A 22,099-nucleotide genomic window follows, 5' to 3' on the forward strand; every position below is an offset into this window, starting at 1 on the left:
AAGGGGTTTGTTCGGCGTATTTTCTCGTCGTACATTAGCTGTCACTCCCGCATAAAGGTTGGGTGTTTCTGTATTCTTATCTTATTGGTAGATGCATGCTATATATCTGTTGAGGCACAAGCTTTCTCTCGGAATAAGATTATGAATCAAGGATAAGGATCAACGTGGGTGGAGACAAAAAAACTTTATCCAGATGTAGAGAAGTAACGAAAGAATATATATGTAAGCCAATAATTAAATTGTTAGGAAGGAATGAAGATAAGGGTAATAATCCACACATGTAAGATGCAGTTAACAACTGAAATATTAAAAATATGTACAAATTAGTGAAATACAGAGATATTACCATTTACTAATAATCTTATAGCTAACCTGAATCTATACAATTGCCGATAGCAAACCCTTGTATACATCAATATAATAACATTGATGCTAACAGCTCGGAGTCTTGTTACATACTGACTCTCACACGCGTGTCAATAAGCGACGCAGCCAAGCTTGATTACGCACAAGCTTACATATATTTGTTCTTGATATTTTATAATAGCTTTTACTCGGATCTAGATAAATCTCTCTTGCTTCAAAACGCGTGTACTCTCATCGGCTGTACGCTATTGACTAGAGAACGTGTGTGCAATCATATATGTAATACTCCTATATGGACAGTTTATATGGGAGAAAACGTCTTACCATTACGGTGCTGACAATATTTATTTTCTCTCTCGTCCATCATCCTTCGATCATGCTGCGCATGCTTGTGAATTCTCTAAAATATCAGTAGTGGGGAAAGAATTGAGGGGAATAATATTGTGGTTAGAATTGTGTTTACAAATGTATTTATTATTATAATTCAGAAAAGAAATTCTGAATTTTCAAAAATTTGTGTTTTTAATTTATTAATGTTTTATTTTCAACAACCAATTATTAAAAAATGGTGAAGTTGTGTTATTTATGTAATAGAAAAGCATCAAGAGCTGACAATATTTCATTGCATCAGTAAGTGCAAATTATTTCTAATTTTTTTAATTAACAACTTCTTTATATTCAAAATAATATTTAAGTTTTAACAATTATAGATTTCCTAAAAATTTGGAGATTCGTATGAAGTGGCTAAATGCTTGTGGATTAACTATAAATGATGATGTAAGGAGAACGTGCATATGTTCCAGACATTTCAAAACTGATGATGTTTGTCAATCAAATGTTTTTGGAGCTGTTAAATCTTCTATAAAACGTAATGCAGTTCCTACACTTTATCTTACAAACCCACTCAGTCTTGATACGATTAATAAATCACCGCCAAACACACCATTGTCGGAACTATTTGAGGACAATGGAGTCTCGAATCAATCCTCGTCATTTTTTTCTGACGACAATAATGTACTTAATATTTTGGAAAAAAGTAAGGAAATAATATTTATGTAAAAAACTAAAAAGATAGTACGAATAAAATATTTATTTATTATTTATACTATTTTTTAGGTTCAGATAAATATTTGGAACCAGACAGTATCGAATTTAAAACGTCAAATAATAGCAGTATTAATTTCGGTAAGGCTATTATAAGCATTTTATTAAAAGTTAATTTTAAAAAATTGTTAAATATTTTAATTTTAGATGACTTCTATAAACAATCTGATTCAAATGAATTTATGGAAAATGCAATCACAAATTCTGACAACGACGACAAAAATACTGGTAAGGATAGAGATTTATGTTATTTAATTATTTCTCCGAGAAATTTTATACTGTTTTATATTTGTTTTAAGGGATCGTCTCAGTGTGAAATTTTCAAAAAATTGTTTTTTTTTTTTGCATTATCGTATAGTATACACTGTTCTAAACATTCTCTCAAATTTTTAAATCGAAATTCAAATTATTACGGTCGCTACAGCGTTTCTTGTAGAAAGGGAACGGGTTTTCTACCTGCGCGAGTACTAAGGTGCTTAGGTTCTATAACCTTGCAGAATAAACTGTCCAAGCATTTCAGTTCGTTTTTGACATCCACCACGGATAGACGTACGAGAGAAACCCCCAAGAAAAAAATCAAGACCTGGCATCGCCGATTGATCGTAAGTAAACGATTTATATAAACTTTTCCAACTTCAATCTTTAAACGCGTTTTTCTCAAAATGGTGTTTTTCAAAACGGTTTCCACTCTCAAAGGAAGAGTTTTAAAGATATCTAGTTCCAATTTCGGGATAACATTTTAAACGTCATTCTTTATCGCGCTATGGAAGCTTTTTTTTTTTTTGAAAACTTCCTATTTTTTTTACGAAAAACTGTCGAAAAAAAGGGCCACATTCGACACTTTTTGTTCAAACCGCCGCCATTTTGTCAAATTTGAAAAAAAAAACCCTCCATAGCGCGATAGCGAATTTCCTACAGATCAATAATCTTTTTGAAATTTTTTTTTCAGATCAAAATTGCGGCCGTCATCGTGGAAACCGTGTAGCACCTTTTTTTTTCACGTGAAATTACAACAATTTATACAACAATGATGCACTCAATAAATAAACTTTAAAAAAATCATTTTGTATTCTTCATAAACGTATTTATTTATGAAAAAAAAATCGGACCGATTAGTTTATGTGAACATTAAAAAAAAAATTCGCGAAAATCAGTGATTTTTCGGAGTGTCACACTGAGACGATCCCTTAAGTTCCAGATGAAAATACTTCTCCAAGTCAATGTCGAAAGCGTAGATTTTTCGAGCCCCGTCATGTGAGTGAAATATCGGAATTAGATTTTGCAACACCCAAAAGGGCTAACAGAACCATTTCTTTGATAAAAAATACTGATCAGAAAAGAAGAGAAAAAATAAGACAGCTACAGAGGCAAACAAGGAATCTCGAAAGAAAAATTAAATCTTTGAAAGATTTAGTAAATCATCTTAAGGAGAACCGTATGTTAACTGATGAAAGTGGTGATGCTCTGATGGTATAGTATATTCTAACTAATATAAATTGTATAAATATAAAATTGTATATATTTTACACAAATGTTATCGTCGACGAATTTTATTCATAATATTGTTTATTGATATTTACATGATAGTGTGTTTATTATCTAAGATTTGAAACAATTGTATATATATTTTCTTTTAACTTTTATTGACGGGTTTCGGTACAATATTTTCATTAATATTAATTAATTCACTTATCAATAATTACACGTGACGTGTTTTTTTTTTTTTTTTCATTTTTAAATGGAAAGATCGCAAAATGGAAAAAAAGTCTCAAAGTTTTTCTTCGGTCATATACTTCATAATATTTCTTTCTACGTAGAGTATGATGTCAGAAGATATAACAAGTATAACAAGTACGAAAGTTAAAGATGGAAGAGGATACACACCGCAAGTTCGTTCTTTTGCATTATCTTTACATGTTTATTCGCCCAAGGCTTACAAATACGTTCGAGAAAAATTCAATAAACATTTACCATCTGTGTTAACTATAAAATCGTGGTACAGAGTAGTGGATGGCTCACCTGGGTTTACAGATGAATCGTTTAAAGCTATTGAATTGCGATGTAACGAGAAGAGTAGCATAGTTAATTTGGTTCTGGATGAAATGTCAATAAAAGAAGAAATAATTTATGACAAAAAAGAATTTCACGGAGGTATAAACTTCGGGACAATACAAAATACAGACTCCGCTTACTCTGATAACGACAATCCGATCACAGCAAAAAATGCATTGGTTTTAATGGCTGTTTCCTTGAATGAAAACTGGAAAATTCCAATTGGTTATTTTTTAGTTAGATCATTGAATGCTGAAGAGCGCGCAAGTATTTTGAGATTGGCATTCGAATTATTACAAAAAGCTAATTGCAAAGTTTACTCAATAACTTTCGATGGAGCTGCATCGAATATAAGTATGTGCAATTCTTTAGGTGCTAATTTGAATTTTGGACCGAATTTTAAACCTTACTTTACAAATCCGGCGACATCTGAAAAATGTTACATATTTTATGATTTTTGTCACATGATTAAATTAATTCGGAATACTTTAGGAGATCACAAAATAATAAAAACTGTTGACAATAAATCTATTTCATGGTCATACATAGAGAAATTGCACGATTTACAATGCAAAGAAGGATTAAGAGTAGCAAATAAGTTAACTAAAAAACACGTTCATTATCAAAATAACAAAATGAATGTAAAATTAGCCATACAAACACTTAGCGAAAGTGTCTCAAAAGCTTTAAACTTTTTACAAATGATAGATGATACAGAAATCCAAAAAGACTTTCAAGACAGTTCAGAAACAGCTTCATTTTGCTTAAATTTTAACAATATGGGTGATATGCTAAATTGTAAAAATAAATTTTCTAAAGGAGAATTTAATACCCCGCTGACTGATGATACCTATTCCAAAATGAAAGAGCATGCTCTGAAATTTGAAAACTATATTATTAATTTATGTAATGACAAGGGGACACCTTTAATTAATTCTCAACGAAAAACTGGATTCATTGGAATGATTATAGCTTTAAGGAATATATTTCCTCTTTATGATAAATTAAAACAGGAAGGGATGAGTTATTTATTAACTTATAAGTTGTCTCAGGATTATATTGAAACATTTTTTAGCGCCATCAGAAGTCGTGGAGGTTTCAATAATAATCCAAATGTTTTACAATTTAAAAGTGCGTATAAGCGTTTATTAGTAAAGCACGAGTTAAAACAATTTGAAAATGGTAATTGTGCTTTTGACAATGTAGATATTTTACATGTATCATCTAACACTAAAAATTATCACGATCAAATTGGGCATGCAGATTTGCTTCGAGCTACTGAAAATCCTGATATTTCAGATCATGATTATATTCGTTATTGTTGGGAACTAACGCCATTCGTCGAAAATATCGTTTTGTACATAGCTGGTTATGTTTCACACAGAGTTTCTAAAATCATATTCTGTTCTGTATGCCAAAACCAGTTAATTTCAGATGAATCACGAGAAACCATGCCTCTATTATCTCTAATAAAAAATAGAGGACCATTTAAAATACCATCAAAAGATGTTATTAGTATTTGTAAGATTTCAGAAAAAATAATTAGACAATATTCGCATGAATTACTGAACAAAAATATTAAAACTACTGCTACAAATCAAATATGTCAAAAAATTGGAATAATGTTTGATAATAAAGAGATGAACGAACATGTTTTACTCCAAAATTTTTCTGATAATCATCGTCATCAGTTATGTAAATGGATTATTGAAGTATATTTAAACACGAGATTTTTCTACGAAGCTAAAAAATTGTCGGTTAAAGATAATTATGTTCGGCAAAAGTATAATAAACTCATTTTATTTTATAATCAATAAAAAATTAACAAACTACATTATATAATTTTTTGTGTTTAATAAAATTGTATTAGCTGAATTTATTTTTATTTCCAATTTTACTAAATTGTTACGTCCAAGTACTTGATATATCTTTATTAACTTGTCATTTTTCAGAAGCATTTGCGAAAAACAAAAGGAATATGAATAAGGTTTGTTTGATTCTATTTTTTAAGAATACTTCTAGAATTTAATAAAAATAAATTATTTTTTTACATTCTTCCAATCAATACGAACTTGAATATTTATTATCATTTTATATTATCATTTATATTTCAAGAAAAAAATTTTTTTCTTTAAAAATCATAAAAAAATTATTGCCACGATATATCTTATTTGAATAACTCGCCTTTTTCCCCTCTGCGCACAAAAGAATGCGCAGAACTGAGTTGGGTCCACGGAGGATAGAGAAAGTGATATCATCTGTTTCACTTTATCGAAACAGCTTCCACTTATAGAAACTGTCCATATAGGAGTATTACATATATGTGTGCAATCGTGTCGGCCATGGCCACTGCCTAGGCGAAGCCTCGTTCGGCTGATTCCGCCGTCGCTCGGAGGCTCACGTTGCGCGCGCATTTAAACGCGACGACACTCCTCAACAATATCCGATGTACTTAACTAGAGGTATGTATGCGCGGCATAATTGTGATAATAGAATTATTTTATTATGTATTCGACAATGGGTCTCGTCGTGGTTTGAATTTATTAGTTCATCGTTATCGTCGTTAGGAAGTTCAATTGCCAGGTTATCGATCATAAAGTGTTGCTTGACCTTGTCGTTTTTGGTGAAAAATAAAACCCACGGCTACGGATGTAAAAGATTTATTTCGATGAATATATGGAATATCGTGCGAAGTAGCGGAGACAAAAGAATTACAGCGAATAAAAAAAAAAACGTGTGTGCCTCTCTTGCAAAGATGAGAGAGAGAGAGAATCAATACAAATCAATCGACCTATGGGTCTATATCTCGCAGTATATCGACAGTGCCAAAATGGCCGCTGGCGCCGGTTTCAAAAAAAAAAAAACTTACAAGCTAACCAATGGACTGCATGAAATATTGCTTAAAGCCCTTTTTATTTAACACTCCCACTTTTCATGGACTCACTTCTTATTAACTCTAAATTTGAATCATACTTTATTTGGCTTAACGTTTAGCAGCTCACGTATATAACAAAATTGCTCTCTTGCAAGTGGTTTCGTTGGTATGTCTGCTTGTTGCTTTTTGGTAGAAATGTACTCGAGATCGAACAGTCCTTCTTGAATCTTTTCGCGTGCAAAATGATATCTAACATCGATGTGTTTTGTCCGTTTGTGGAACTCGGGGTTCTTCAGAACTTTTCAGAAAAAGGCGCCTTTTCTTGTGAAATCACAAAATGAAACAAACAAAATACCCAATATCGAAGAAGGAACATTTTATTTACTATCAAAATAAAAATTACAAACAATTCTATCTTACATTGGATACGGTAATGGGAACAAACATGTCACTATGCATTCAAACTTCAATAATTGCTTAAGGGCGTTGCCTAGCTAGAAAGCGCGGGCTACTCCGCTTCCCGCGTTAACCGTGGCGAGAGAGAGAGTAAGAAACAAGTGAGACGGAGCAACCGAGCTGTCGCCGGAGTGGGGCGGGTGACGCGGCTAGCCTCTTCCACCCCTCACGGGCATTCGGATTCAAATACTTTTAAACAGCCCAGTGTGCCGCGCTCGGCACGACGCAGTACCTGATGAATAATAGAAAAAAAAGAGACTCCTTTCAGATTACACTTGAAAAATTTACTAGTAATACAGAATTTAATAAGGAACCCAAAACCATTTTTTTTATAATTCAAAAACTTATCATTAATGAGGTAAAAATCGTCGAACATTTGAATTGTTTATAAAAATTGGGATTTGCAATAATGTTCAACATAACATTTTTTTTATGAAAGCTTATTCGTTCACCTTCCGAATGCACTGTAAATGATGTCTTTACGTCGAATAGAACCGGATATATGCGCGCTCCTTTTGCATCAAAATTGAATGATTGTCTGGTAACTTTCGAAAACAAACATAATTCGGACGAACACCAAAATGCGTATCGATTCTTTTTATCTTTATTTCATGTGAAAAGAAGTATGAATAGATTGAAAAAATACGAGGTCATTTTTTGATTGACGTGACGTAGAATTCCCCGTACGTATGATGATATAGATATACATTCTTAATATTTCAACAAAAATTATATTCACCGGCATCCGTATTTCTACGCAATGCGATCACGGGACTGGTAATAATCTAATAGCCGGTATTCATAGTCAGGTTCGATTTGTCGGACTGTCTTGAGTCAGCTCAAAGCATAAGCTTGATCGGCTGAGAGCTGTTCCTAATACAGTTTCGAAAATAATACGGAACTATTTATGAATACCGACCAGACGTCGTCACAGGTAATTTTAAATTGAAAATTGCAACGAATAGCTGTTAGCAAATTCATGATATAACAACGAATATATCATCAATCTCCCAGGTCTCACCACGTGGAGGTCGCTATCAAACAGAGACCCACCTAACCCGTCCCTACCTCCCAACCATGATCGGGTTTGCACCAAACAAATAAAAAATGATAAAAAATAATATAAAATGATGAAAGTGAAATTAAACTCGTTTAAACTTAATGAACATAATCACGAAATCTTTATGAAAAGTATCTCATAGAAATTAAATTGAAACAGTATAAGTGAAACATGACAGTAATCTCGATCGAGAAAATTGATATCATAACAAGGCATCGAGCATTGTATACATTATATGGCTAAATAAATTCTATAGAAAGCGCAACCTATGGGAAGTAGTACGTCACGAGTGCAGGTCACAGATAGTAATGAAAAAATAAGCTACAGAATATTTACATAATATATAGGTATATACGCAGTTTGGTCAGACTGCAAAAAGTATTCCTAGAATGAATAATCAGATATATAATTATAACGATATGACTAGCAAATTTTTGGCACAGTAATACACATAACTAACTAAACATAAATCACAGAAATATTGCACGTAAGGTATATACAAAGCTATTATATTTATGAACATATGTACATATATTTATATCACAGTTTTTTATCGTCTGTCGGTCGGGAATTTACTTTTTCTTACGCGCGGCCTTCTGGGCTTCGATGATTTGAGGGGGTTCGCGGATTGAGCGTTGTCGGGCGCGTCTAGAATCTACGATCTCGGGTAATAAACAAAAGTGAAAGAAATCTGCTAATTTATTCTCCATTTTTTCGGTCCAGAATTTATCGTCACGTTTTATTTTATCAAAAATCAATCCCATTGGCGTCCAAACTATAAAATAGCACCACTTCCTATTTGTAATGTGTAGAAGACCTTGGACCTGATACATGTAATTATGAGAAAGATCTAACTTTGGTTTTCCATCGATTATTTTCATGAATTTAATTTTCTTTGACTCTGTGCCCTCCATTGGAGTCAACTCTTTTGCCGATGCTGGACACTTGACTTCTACGACCGCGTCTTTACCTATAAGCCCATCCGGCGATGCCGCAAGGAAGGGTAACGCCTTGTCCACCACTAGACCACTGCTATCAACAGTAACAGAATGTTCGGCAGCGAACTGACCTATTGCTATGGGCTCTTTTTCTGTGCCCCACCTTGTATTTGAATTTCCATGGAAATCGCCGTAGCGGATGCGTTCTACTAATTTAGCACAAGATGTTCGTGGCCTTCGCTTACAAATTTCACCGAAAATTGAGGCAGTCAAACGCTTTCTTCTCTGTTCGTACCATGCGATTGACGAACTCTGCCCCATTGTTTGTCGCTCGATTTCCAATAGGTCCTCCGAATACAAGCTCTGCACGAATGTCCTTTGAGCAGACGCCAATTCATCCACCGACATGTCTGATTGCCGTGGACAAGCAGCATCTGGGCCATAGTCGGCGTCAGCGATCTGGGTCACGAAAGTTTTTTTGCTACCCTTAAAACCCTTTTTTCTAATTTTTATTGACCCCGTCTTATTTTCGCAATATTTTTTCGTGAATTTACCCACCCTTCCTGTCAATTTTTCCTGCACTAATACATGAAATTGTCCACCGGCATTCATTCTCATTACGGCAGAATCGCACCGAGCTCCATATGAATCGCGCAGGGCAAAGTTGACTCTTTTGCCACCTATAGCCTTGGCAACGTGTGAGTTGTATAACTCAGCTACGTTGTTATCCACGTCCCATATGAGGCTCGATGCATGCTCAATGAGTCGATACATTGCCGATTGAATCTCTTGGAAGACACCAGTCAATTTCATATCCTCGACCAGGTTAACTTCCCCTGGTTTGGGGTACCGTCACAGAAGTAACCTCTCTCCGCACATGATCCATGTTCCCCGAAAACATGGTTCGGACTGTTTTTAATATCTTTGCGCAAATCCTCGACTCGAACGTAAAGTGGCTGATCAACTTGCCCTTTCCTGTAGCGAATTGCGGAAGTTACGGCATATCGTAGTCGCCTCAAGTTTTTGCGCAAATTATTACGTAGGATCACAGTACCAACCTTACGGTTGGTACAGAGATCCCGAAGTCGAGTTCCATAGACGCGGAGAACATGGTTGCGGCATTCAATTTTTTTGACAAGTGCTTCCGGTCCATACGGAAGCGCATCGATAAGTTTTCGGTGAACACTACTATCCCCATCCCCAATTAATTTATCGTATTTAATACCGTGCATTTCTACGCTACACTTAAAACCCTCGACGATAATGTCTGACTCCATCGCGGTACTAGAACCCGTCCAATTTTTCACACATTTATGTTCGCCTACAGATGCCTCGGTATCACCCCGCTTCCTATCACACGTTGAACAATATTTATTTCTTACCCCAATGAATAAAACTTTTCTGGTTTTGAATCCCACTATTACTGCTACACCTGATAGAGAGTCATATTTTGTCCTATACGATCTTTTTGCCCAAGACCCATCGGCGACAACCGCTATGCAAGGGTACCCGTCCTCGTCAACGTCACCCGCCTCACGGGCCAACCTAGCTTCTTCCCTACCTGCCTCTAGCATTTGCTCCCGTGAAATGTCGTGATACGTATCGCTAACTATCCTATGAAATTTTTTCCAAGTCTCTTTAGCCATACATGGCATATCTACCGATGCACTAATCTCTGCGAGTTGAGAAAAACCACCACCTGTGGACACTACACCGGATACTATAGCTGCATTGACGCTTGAGGAACCTGAACTAGAATTCTCTGACGTTATTGATTTGACTAAATTACACATACTACATTTGAAGGTGATGGTGGTAATGAATCCTGTCCGGCTTTCGGATATTGGACACATGTCTGCAAAAGTACAATCAAAAGGGGAGTGACGACCAATTTTTGTAATGCTATCTAAAAAATGCCTAATGTCTACTATTCTTCTCCCAGTCAACTCCAATGGGGGACTTGGTTCGGCCTTGGCATTACCGACTACAAGCAAATTTGAATTCATGTCTTCGACAACATTACTTTCGGTCGCAGGCTGGATACTCACGAAATCCTCCGCGGTGTTGTACTCAGTCGTCTCGTCGTCGTTTCTCGCGTACTGTATCGGAGATTCAGGCATTGTCTCCGAGCAAAACAAATCGGTATCCTGAAATTCGTCGGCAAGTACGACCTCATTAAACGGAGCAACATCTTCTGTTACCTCTTCCGCTGAAGTCATTACTTCGCGAACCATTTCTCCGTCGTTTTGTTGGCTCGCAGCAATTCTACACGTAAAAAAATTTGGCAATGCATGGACGCGAGAAAAAAATTTTAGCAATAAATTATAATGACCACAAATATAATCAGTAACCAAAATGACCAGGTCCCAGGAGACGGTGGATCGAAGAATGCCCAAATTTGCCGCGCAACGATAATTAGGGAATAGCAGATCAGGAATACTTTCACAGTATCACTGTTATATAATATATATATAGTAAATCTTATCGTCTTGTCATTTTTTTTTTTTTTTCATTTAGTGGCACTTGTCGGGTCTTTTTAAAACAAGCACAAGAAAATACAAGTCGAGCCATATCAATGTTGTAATGGCAATATCGAAATGGGCCCGCCAAGTATCACGCACTGCAATTTTTTTTTTCTTCTCAATTTCAATTTTGGTTTCAATTTTTTTTTTTTGTCATCATCAGTTATAGTATATCAAAATCATCATTGGTGTCTAAATAAATTATACTTGGCAGTAGTATCTGATTTGATAACAGTTTTGTGGGGTGGCTGTTTTGTAGGTAATGTATGCATGTATAATTACCCCAGAAGTACGTCAAGTTTATTTCTAAAAACAAAACGCGCGTATTTTAGTGGCCTAATACGTACGCGCCGTATTTACTTTGTATGGAAAATTCTGCCAGATACATTGTAATTTTACATCTCTAGATACCAGGTTCGATTCCTGGCTCTGTCGTTAATTTTTCGAAATCACCAGTTTTTCAAATTCATATCTCCCAACAATGAATTTTCTCGTAACTAATGATACTGCACATCCGCATATCATTTATTTAACCGCTTTGACCGTCTTGCGTGTGCTTCCCATCGGAAGCGTAAGATTCCAACATGTAAACATTAGACGGGGCCAAAAAAATTGACTATTTTTTTTTTGAAAAATATATTGAGAATATCATTCAGTATGGCAAAAAAAAAATTTCATGAAATTTTAAGCCCTTAATATTAACTTTAAGAGGTCTATCATCGCTATTTTTGATTTTTAGTAATAATTTGATGTTTTACGTCAGAACTGTCGAAATATTGAAGTGAAAAAATTTATGTTCACTTATCCCTTTATAAAATTAAATTCCCTACAAAAAAGGTCTGATTATAGATTTTTGTCAGACAAGCCGTTTCCGAGTAATTAAGCTTAATAAATTGATATAATTTCTCGATTTGACTTTTTTAATTTGGAATTTCGTGACTAACGAATCAATGAATGTATAAAAAAGATCATGACAGATTCTTAAAGGAAATTGATTGTTCTACAAAAAAGATCTCTTAATATTTTTGCCTCAATTTAATTTTTCAAAAGTTATTCTCAATTAAAGTTAATATTAAGGGCTTAAAATTTCATGAAATTTTTTTTTTGCCATACTGAATGATATTCTCAATATATTTTTCAAAAAAAAAAAAATAGTTAATTTTTTTGGCCCAGTCTAGTAAACATTCATCTTCATACATTCTTAGATCGGGTGCTCAAGAAACGAAAACTTTCTATTTATTGTAATTTTACCTTGGATACTTGGGTAGTCACAATAAGTGATCAGAATATTCCTTATGATCGACAAAGTGTAAACACTAATGCAAATAGCCGAATAGTGATTTCGATCATTTAACCTGAACACGTAACAAATTGATGACACATTTTAGCGACTAATGCAAACCGGGCTAGTACCACACGTCACAACGCATTCTAGTTTATGTTTTCATACGTATAAAAAAACTTGAGAATGAATTTGTACTGCTATTATGAACAGCAATATCGGCTCTTGAAAGTACTTTCTTAGATCAAAGCCCTGCGATTGTTCGTACTCATGTGATTGAATCTCGAAGTCAGAGAGGGTGCGACATCAATCATATAAATAATTCAATTTACCTCATTTTTTCCCGAAATTTAGCCAAACTCTTTATGCCGGGTACTTTCTTCTTCTTCACAGACAGATTCCTTCTCTTCTTAGCCATCGCGGGAATAAATACTGACTCGAAATAATAAAAAACACGGTAGAAAAACACAAGCAAAAATAAAAGCGCGGAACACTATCCACGTGCCGAGCGATGAGGATTCGAACGAGGGGAATTGTAGTGGGGGGGTTTGAGTCTACTCTCTTCGCCTGTAATTCGCATGGTCGCCGGCCAACGCGGTCGTGGCGCTAGCAGCCGCCCGCCTTTGGCGCGAAAAATTTGCTGTTTTATGCTTCGTGATTTTCCTTCTCATTTCTTCATTTTTGAAGATAATTAGGTTCTTAGGGAGTCATTTTGAAGATAAAGAATGGATCTGTGTCGCCGTTTTCGCCGAATTTCGAAAAAAAATTCACTGTCCGCTGTGTCTCACTTCAAAGATAACGTACTTTCAAGTACGTTTTTCGCAAATCTGAGAGCGAAATCGAAAATTCGGCAAAAACGGCGACACAGATCTATTCTTTATCTTCAAAATGACCCCCTAAGAACCTAATTATCTTCAAAAATGAGGAAATGAGAAGGAAAATCGTGAGTCTCTGTTCGCGCGCGCTCGTCGAGGCATAGGCAACGCCCTTAAATAAGAAATGGCCTTCACGATAGGAAACTTCAATGGAGAACGGTTCATTATTTTTGCGATGAAAGTTTGAAGACACTTGCTACATTGGTCTTTGAATTGCATTATTTCAAGGTCAGATATTTGGTTCTTCACTTACCGAAGTGCAGCTTCGGTCCCGTAGCCAAGATTTGTGTATTTTGCTATCAGCAGATTATCTTTTTTTTTCATTGTTAAAATTAGAGGTGTCTGAATGAAAGAAATCGTGGTATTTCATTGTAATAATAAACTGTTTATTTAATAAACTGATAAACTTATAATCACTTGCGCTTACGCGCTACAAAGTAAAACGTGCTTCTCTCATCGGTGAACAGAAAACAGTGCGGGGCGGGGTGGGAGTGCCACACGGCTCGCACGTCATCACCGCGCTATCTATCCGACAATCAACCCAAACGTGTGCTCGCTTTCTCTCTCCCATTTTACCGATGCACAGTATACGCACGCAGGCTTACAATAACTGAGGGCCTCGCAGTTGTGCGCATACAGCCTAATCTACGTTGTGACGTATCTACCTACCATGCAATGTCTGTATTGAAGATGTGTCCGGGAAATCATGAGAAATAAGGGTTCCGTTACAGCGGCGCTGTCGTCACTCTGGACCGATAGCTATATGTATATTAAATATAATTTTAAAAATTCTTGCTATGTATGTATGTTTGAACGGATTTAACTTGAATAAAATTTGACGAATTGTAATAAAACTTTTTTTTAAATGTTCCTTATGATTCCAAAAGTGATATAGGCTATTTTTTTTTGGTGAAACTTCTTTAGCGGAGGTAACGAAGAAATTTTGTGCAACCGCACGTCGAAAATGACAGTAAGAAGAGGTTCATATAATTAGAGTGGTTCAAATGGTTCACCAAAACAACAAATATTAACTCCTGGTATAAATAATACTACTCGCAATGTCGTTTATGACATTTTTTAACGATTAAACAAATTAATTGTAACTGTTATAATATGAAATCAGTTCGATAGCGAACCCGATTTGCTGACGAAAATTTTGAAAAAAATATATATTGTGCAGAGGAAATTAACAAATCGAGTTTAAATGAAAGTAATTTTACCGTACTTTTTTTTCGATATTGCAAGTTAAAGTCTTATGGTTTCTTCATCTGAACACGTGACAATCGTAACAAAAAACAAATGTTCATCGAAATAACTTGAAAACGGTTCTTACCGTGTTTAGAAAAAATAACACAATAATGTTAGAGTGCCTTCTAAAAAAAATATTTTCAAAAAAACACATGATCTGACGTTTCGGTTATTTGTAAATTTATTTTTAATCGTGAGTAAAAGCGGTAGTCGCTCGGCTGTCAATAGTGATTCATGCTTCCACCACAAATCGCGCACCCCCGCGCCTAACTTTGTGCTTGTACCCCGCCACAGCTCACTATCGAACTACCTTAAAAACATATATGTATACATATTTTGTACTTGCTGAGCATCGCCGGAAAACCAACTAAAATCGTTATTTTTTGCCTCTGGTTGACTCCGAACGATCCATAGAGGTCTTTCATATACAAGATAGGTTAGAATAGGCTTAAAATATGAGATAAAGAGCTGCTCGGGACCATTCAGTCCACTCGAAGCAAAACAAAAAAAAAGTGAAAATCGTGTTTAGGATGTCACCTTTGTATTCTTTCGATGTTACGATGTAACTTTTATTCTATTCCATGACGATAATGCCGTGTAAGACCGTGATGATGCCGCATCTATTTACGTTTATTATAATTATTATAATTTTGGTCACTATATCACTGTATTACTATATTTATAGGATCTGAATGTCCGGAGCGAAACTGGTGATAAAACCGTGCACTATTAAATCTCGGAGTTTCGCGGACGCCTTTTCTGCCTCTCCGCCTTAGAGATTGGACTCCTGTACTCTAGTCTCCATGGTATCTACAATGTAAATGTACCTTTATTTCTAATCTATTTTTAATAAATCTTGCTCTCGTAAGATATTGGGCTTAACGATTCTTTGCATCGCGGATCTTAGAAGTGTGAAGAGTTCTTCGTAAAGGAACGGAGTTAGGGGGTGATCCGATTGAAAGCTAGTAAGAAATGGTTGAACATCGCTTGCAAGTGATTGAAAAAAAGCCAACTTTGGACCCAGTAATTTGTCATTTAACGCGTTAGTGATAACTTTAAAACTGGCACATTGGGGGATTTTCTTTTCTTTAATTATTTTTTCTGCGTATTTACGAACGATTGGCAGGACTACACAAGCTCGTTCGGCAACTGAGACATTCTGTAGGCATCGAATTGCACAAAACTTCATAGGGAACTGTTGCGAACCTGAAACTTCAATGTAATCCGCTTTGCGGGCCGGTACATTTTTGAACAAATTATACAATGCTTGCAGGAACTCAATTATTTCTGTTTGCTATCTTAGGTATGAAGTATTCACAGCACCAATCATTTAGATGTAATTTTATTGTATTTATTTCTTTACGAGCACGTTCTGCACGTAACGTTGCTGCCCTGCCCAGCGTCTCTTTCTTCTGACTACTCACTGGCTGCCAACCTGACAACTATTGTCTTACATCGTGACAACCTACATCTCCCCTTTTAACTTATTCCAAAAACTTTTTTGGAGTTACAATTGGTCGACCACTACGGGAAGTAGTTACATTTTGTATTTCGTCATTGGTCTTAGTTTTGTTACTCATAATTTGTTTTAGTCTTTTATTAATCATGACCTTTAAGGGAGACACTTCCATTGTCGCATTTAGCATAGGGTCCTTATTTATCACAGCAGGGTTAACAGTTAGTACATTTTTAGCATCTAATAATACAGGTTCTACATTTGGTAACACTAGGTCAACATTTGGTACAGGAACATTAACGTTTACAGTTTCATCATCAATAACAATTCTTTCAGAATTAGGGATTTCATTATTCTCAGGAGTGTTCTGGATTGGAACATTTGGTGTGACGTTATTATGAGATTTTTGAGCGTGTCGCTCATTTCGTCTTATAATATTGCCATATTCATTTGTTAACAAATAAGAGCGAGGTGCACTATGGGACCCTATTATTGCAGCTGGTTTCCAAGTTTCATTTTTTTCACATTTGATAGTTACCTTTTCACCTGGGAAAAATATATCAGGACTACTTGCTTCTCTATCATGATACTGTTTTATTTTATTTCGGTTTTGTTTTATTTGGGAGTAAACTTCCGTTTGTACTTTAGGTTTGCGAATTTCTTTAGTTACAGGAAGTTTACCTCTTATCTGCCTACTCATTAAAATTTGTGCAGGGGAAACTTTCAACTTAGACAAAGATGATGAGCGAAATTCTCTTAACAGATCTGTGGATGCACACCACTTGCATGAGCTTTCTTTAGAATAGCCTTAGATATGTGAACAGCTTTTTCAGCTAATTCATTACTTCTTGGATACCTAGGACTGCTCGCATTCAACTTGCATCCAATCTCTTGGCAATCATTTCTAAATTCAAGTGAATTGAAAGGAATATTATCTGCTCGGATAATCTTAGGCAAACCATGAGTAGCAAATACGTATCTCATACATTCTATAACATCTTTGGCTGTTTTGGACTTTAGCTTACATATATCTATCCATTTGGATGTATAATCAATACTTGTAAGGTAATCATGGCCTCCAAACTGAAATATGTCAGTAGCTATTTTAATGTAAGGTATTTCAGGAATTTCCCGTGGAATCAAAGTAGCTTGGTTTCGCTAGCTCTAAATTCCTCACAAATTTTACATTATTTAACCGTACGTTCAACATCATATTTTAAATTGGGCCAGTACATGGACTGTCTGGCTCTATTACATGACTTTTCTACACCCGTATGACCTTCATGCACTAACTGTAACATTTTAGGTCTAAGATGACTAGGAATTAAACTTTCTGCCTTAAAAATATCATGTCATTATCAGTAAAGATTTCTCCTTTCACACCAAAATATTGCTTGATACATTTTGGTAGTTGTTTTACACTACTGGGCCATCCTATATTACACATTTGTTTAAGTGCTACAATGACTTCATCGTAACTCGAATACTCTTGTTTTTCTTTAACTAAACTGTGTGACATTAGTAATGAAGTACTAATGCAGTGAACAGTTTCACACAGACTAGGGTCATCAGGTACGTGGTCTTTTAGATAAGCTCTAGACAAGAGATCTGCGACGTACATTTTTTCTCCAGGAATGTATTTTACTTTGTTAAGGATGCAGGTTAGATCTGAGAGAATTAGGGTAAATTTATATGAAATCTGAATTTTGCAGAACAATTATAAAAGTCTTTATTATAGATACACGGAGACAGGTGTGTTTATCAGCGATTACTTTTCTACAGACTGATTTTGCCGTTTTCGAACTTGTCTATCTCAACCGCTCTCTCTCACACATACACGCAACTCGCTCGTTACATTTTTTGCCCCTACTCCGATCCTTGACGAGGATTATCGAGCATTGTTGATTTACGCGACATTGAGGCGAGTTGCTTCCTCACGCTCACACACACACACAGTAACGCGCATCAAACATATCCAACATACTTTAAGACTACACTTCTATAATTTGAGCACCATCCTTTACAATCTAGCTGATCCAATTTCAGCTATTGGTTTATTTAGGATGCTTACTAAAGGTTTATGATCTGTTTGTACTAGTACAGGTAAATCATAAATGTAATTATGAATTTTTTGGGAAATCCAATGGCATGTCCTGATTGTAGCAGACAGGATCCTAACCCATTTTGGGATGCATCGCATTGAATTACACTTGGTATTTTCTGATTGAAATTAGCTAAGACTGGTGCTGAAGCTACTCTTGTCTTTAGCTCCTTGAATGCCTTGTCGTATACAGGAAGCCATACAAATTCTATTTTGTTTTCAAGCAACTCTCTTAAGGGTAAGGTTAATATAGACATATTAAGTACATAGTTTCTTAAATAATTAAACATGCCTTGCCTATTCCGTAATTCTTTTACATTCTTCGTAGGATCCAACTCCATAAGTGCTCTGACTCTTTCTGGATCAGGTCTCATTCCTTCTTTAGAAAACATTTGACCTAGGTACTTAACTTGCTCACATTTGTATTGCAACTTGCTTTGGTTAAATTTTAGGTTATGTTGCTGAGCTCTCTCCATCACCGGTGACATTGTTTTATCATGTTCAATTTCATTGTCAGTTGCTACAAAAATATCATCGATATAGATAAACACGTTTGGAATTTCCTGAAACACTTTCATATGTTTTGCTTGAAACTCTTCAACTGAGTTTGACAAACCAAAGGGCATGTGTAAAAACTTGAATATTCCAAACGGAGTTAAAAAGCAATATTTATCAGTTGATTCTTTGCTTAATGGAACATGATTGTCAGGTTCTTTACAATGATGAGAAGATCACAGTTTTATTATTATTTAGTCAGATAACATCTTTATTATACATAGTTTAATCATATTCCTAATACTACTTTACAATTTTAACCACTTGACCCAAATAATATTTCACTACTATCTAGGCGATGTTTCGCATATATGAGTCATACATGATCTGGGACTAATCTTTCGACGTTACTCTCCAGCTCTCGCACGAGCTCTCAATCTCTCTCATATCCGTTTACGCTCACACACCGTCGCTGCGCAGACTGTGCTGCCATCTATATATAAATGTGTTCTACATGTATACTTAACAATGATAAAAACCATCTTTGATATCTAACACTGAAAAGACTGTTCTACCACTAATTTTTTCTGCCATATCCTCGACCGTAGGTAATAGACAGGAATTTCTTTTAATTACTTTATTGAGATCATGCGGATCTAAACATATCTTTATTTTGCCATTTGGTTTCTCTACAATCACTATATTACTGATCCAAGCATCAGCACTAGGGACTTTTACTTTCTCAATAATGTTTTTTGTTTGAAGGTCCTCGAGTGCATCTTTTAATTTGGGCATAACCGTTTTTGGTACTCTACGAGGAGGCCTATTCACAGGTTGAGCAGATTCATCGACTACAATTACACACTCCTCTTTTATTCGACCCACACCTGTGAAAACATCACTATGCTTATGTATAAAGTCCTCTTTAGACAAACGCTGGTTAACATTAAATACGCGTTTCATTAAATTTAATTTGAGACCAGCTTTACGACCTAGTATGGAATTTTTATTATCTTGAATTACAACAAACTCTTCGTTTGATTCTCTATTTCCATACTTGCAATGCAGGTTGACTTTACCAAGGACGGAAAATGACGAACCTAAGTATGGTTGTGATCTGAGTTTAGTTTGCTTTAACTTGCCTTGAAATTCTGTTTGAATGAATTTTGTGATAGTATGTTTATTTCTGATGCACTATCCAGCTGCATTTTCATAGGTTTCTGATTAAGACAAATGGTTTCCCACCATTCGTTATTTTTAACAGCTTTTACCGCCTCTACTTTCTTATAGATATTGATTTTAGGGTTTATTACAGTAATTTCTTTTACCAACAGTGAATTATATTCATTATCAGATTCGAATTCTAACTCATTGACTTTTCTTTGAACGTTAGATCTGCAGATTTCTGCAAAGTGGTTGGATTTTTTACACTTATTGCAGATTTTATGAAATGCTGGACATTCTCGTACACCATGAAGAGTGCCACAATTTCTGCAATGGAATTTTGCACTATCACTTGCATTTTGGGAAATTTTAAACTTTTCACTCGAATTATTTTCATGCTTCTTTTTCAACCGATACTTGTTCTGGTCTTGAAAATTATTCTTGAGTGCGTTGACAACAGTTGCACTTGTTGGACTACCCAACTCCTCGGATTAACTTATCGGTCTCCAGTAGCTTTTCCGGAAGTGTGGTATCTTTGATTCCGTAGACTACTCTGTCTCGTAGAATGGATTTTTCTTGTCCTTCAGACTCGCAATTTTTTACGGCTTTCTTGAGTGACGTTAGAACATGTTCGAATGTTTCTCAATCTTGCTGCTTTATTTTGTTAAATTTGTATCTTTCAATGATTTGATTTTTCTTTGGCTCGCAGTAATTTTTAAATGCTTGAAATATTAGTGCATACTTATCTCTGTTTTCTTCAGCTATTGTGAATGTGTTATACGCCTCTACAGCCTCTTAACTGACGAAATTCAAGAGAAGACTGATTTTGATTTTGTCAGCTTTGGCGTCCTTTTCTGCAGCGATTAAATAAATCTCAAATTGTTGTATAAAAATTTTCCAATTTTGGGCCACATTTCCTTTCAAGCTTAATTTGTAGGGTATGTTGAATGCTGCCATTTTTTCTTTATTAGTGATGCACGCAATTTGTGTTGCACACTATCTAAGACTACTAAGGCAATTTTCGGAATTTTCACTGAGACTTATTACGCGGCGTGGTGACCTAACCTCCCCATGCCTTACAGTACTTTCTTCATATGGTTGGTGGGCTCGTATTTTCTTTATTTTCTTTTAGTTCCTTGTGGACTGCGCCATGTTTGCTATCTTAGGTATGAAGTATTCACAGCACCAATTATTTAGATGTAGTTTTATTGTATTTATTTCTTTACAGGCACGTTCTGCACGTAACGTTGCTGGCCTGCCCAGCGTCTCTTTCTTCTGACTGCTAACTGGTTGTTACGTGCCAGCCGGTATCCACGGCGGCACCCTCTTTGCGCCCTACCTTACCAGCATGCAGTTACCATAAGAGAGCCTTACGTGCTCTTTCGTGTAGTCGTAGATTAATACCAACACACATAGTTACCATCGTAACGTCCAAATTCTTATATCGATAGTTCTCATACGCTAGATTAACCGTTATTTCATCAATCAAATTCACAACATATATGGTATATATATTTTTTCCCATTTAACCGTTATACCTTTCAACATTAGCTTTCACATAAAACCTTTGATTTACGATTGCAACCGCAATAACTCAAAGTAACAAACACCTGCAATAGTTAAGATAATCTAGTAGACTAAACATCGGAAACGTGGGAAGAGAAATCATGATTAGCTCACAGAGAAAGAAACCCTTATTCTCAGAATTCAGGATAGCGCCTTCATTTTAATGGCGATAAGACCAATTAGCGCTGGGCCGCTTGCGTCCTTAAACCAATCACCTCGCGCTAATCCCCCACCGAGATCTTATGTACTAATCAAAAACCTTACCCCCAATTATTTCATCATCCTTAACCTATCATCCGAGACCCGCGAGAAACCGCGACTCCTTCTGAACTCCTCCTACTTTTCCTCCAATTCAAACCTTTCAGAGAACAGAATAGAACAGAAGAACTTCAGACATCATAGACAACAGATCAGAACCTTACCAAAATCCTAGAATCAAATCACATTATAAGTAATTCAGAACCTCCGAGACTTATTAATAGTTTGTGACTGCCACAGTGATTAACATCAGTTTGTACCACAATTGTAAACCTACCATT

At 35.6% G+C, this 22,099-nt stretch overlaps 1 protein-coding gene across 1 annotated transcript; it reads right to left on the reverse strand.

Annotated features, from left to right (window-relative positions):
• Positions 1-17,938: 17,938 nt before the first annotated feature.
• Positions 17,939-21,246, reverse strand: LOC124296599. Its single transcript, XM_046746636.1, has 3 exons — positions 20,795-21,246; positions 20,584-20,645; positions 17,939-20,476 (listed from the first exon to the last, which is right to left on the reverse strand). Exons 1-3 carry the CDS (start codon positions 20,949-20,951, stop codon positions 19,964-19,966), a joined length of 732 nt encoding a protein of 243 aa, XP_046602592.1. The 5' UTR covers positions 20,952-21,246; the 3' UTR covers positions 17,939-19,963.
• Between the last annotated feature and the right edge of the window lie 853 nt (positions 21,247-22,099).

This window comes from Neodiprion lecontei, chromosome 1 (genome assembly GCF_021901455.1).
Source record: "Neodiprion lecontei isolate iyNeoLeco1 chromosome 1, iyNeoLeco1.1, whole genome shotgun sequence".
NCBI classification, from domain to species: domain Eukaryota; kingdom Metazoa; phylum Arthropoda; class Insecta; order Hymenoptera; family Diprionidae; genus Neodiprion; species Neodiprion lecontei.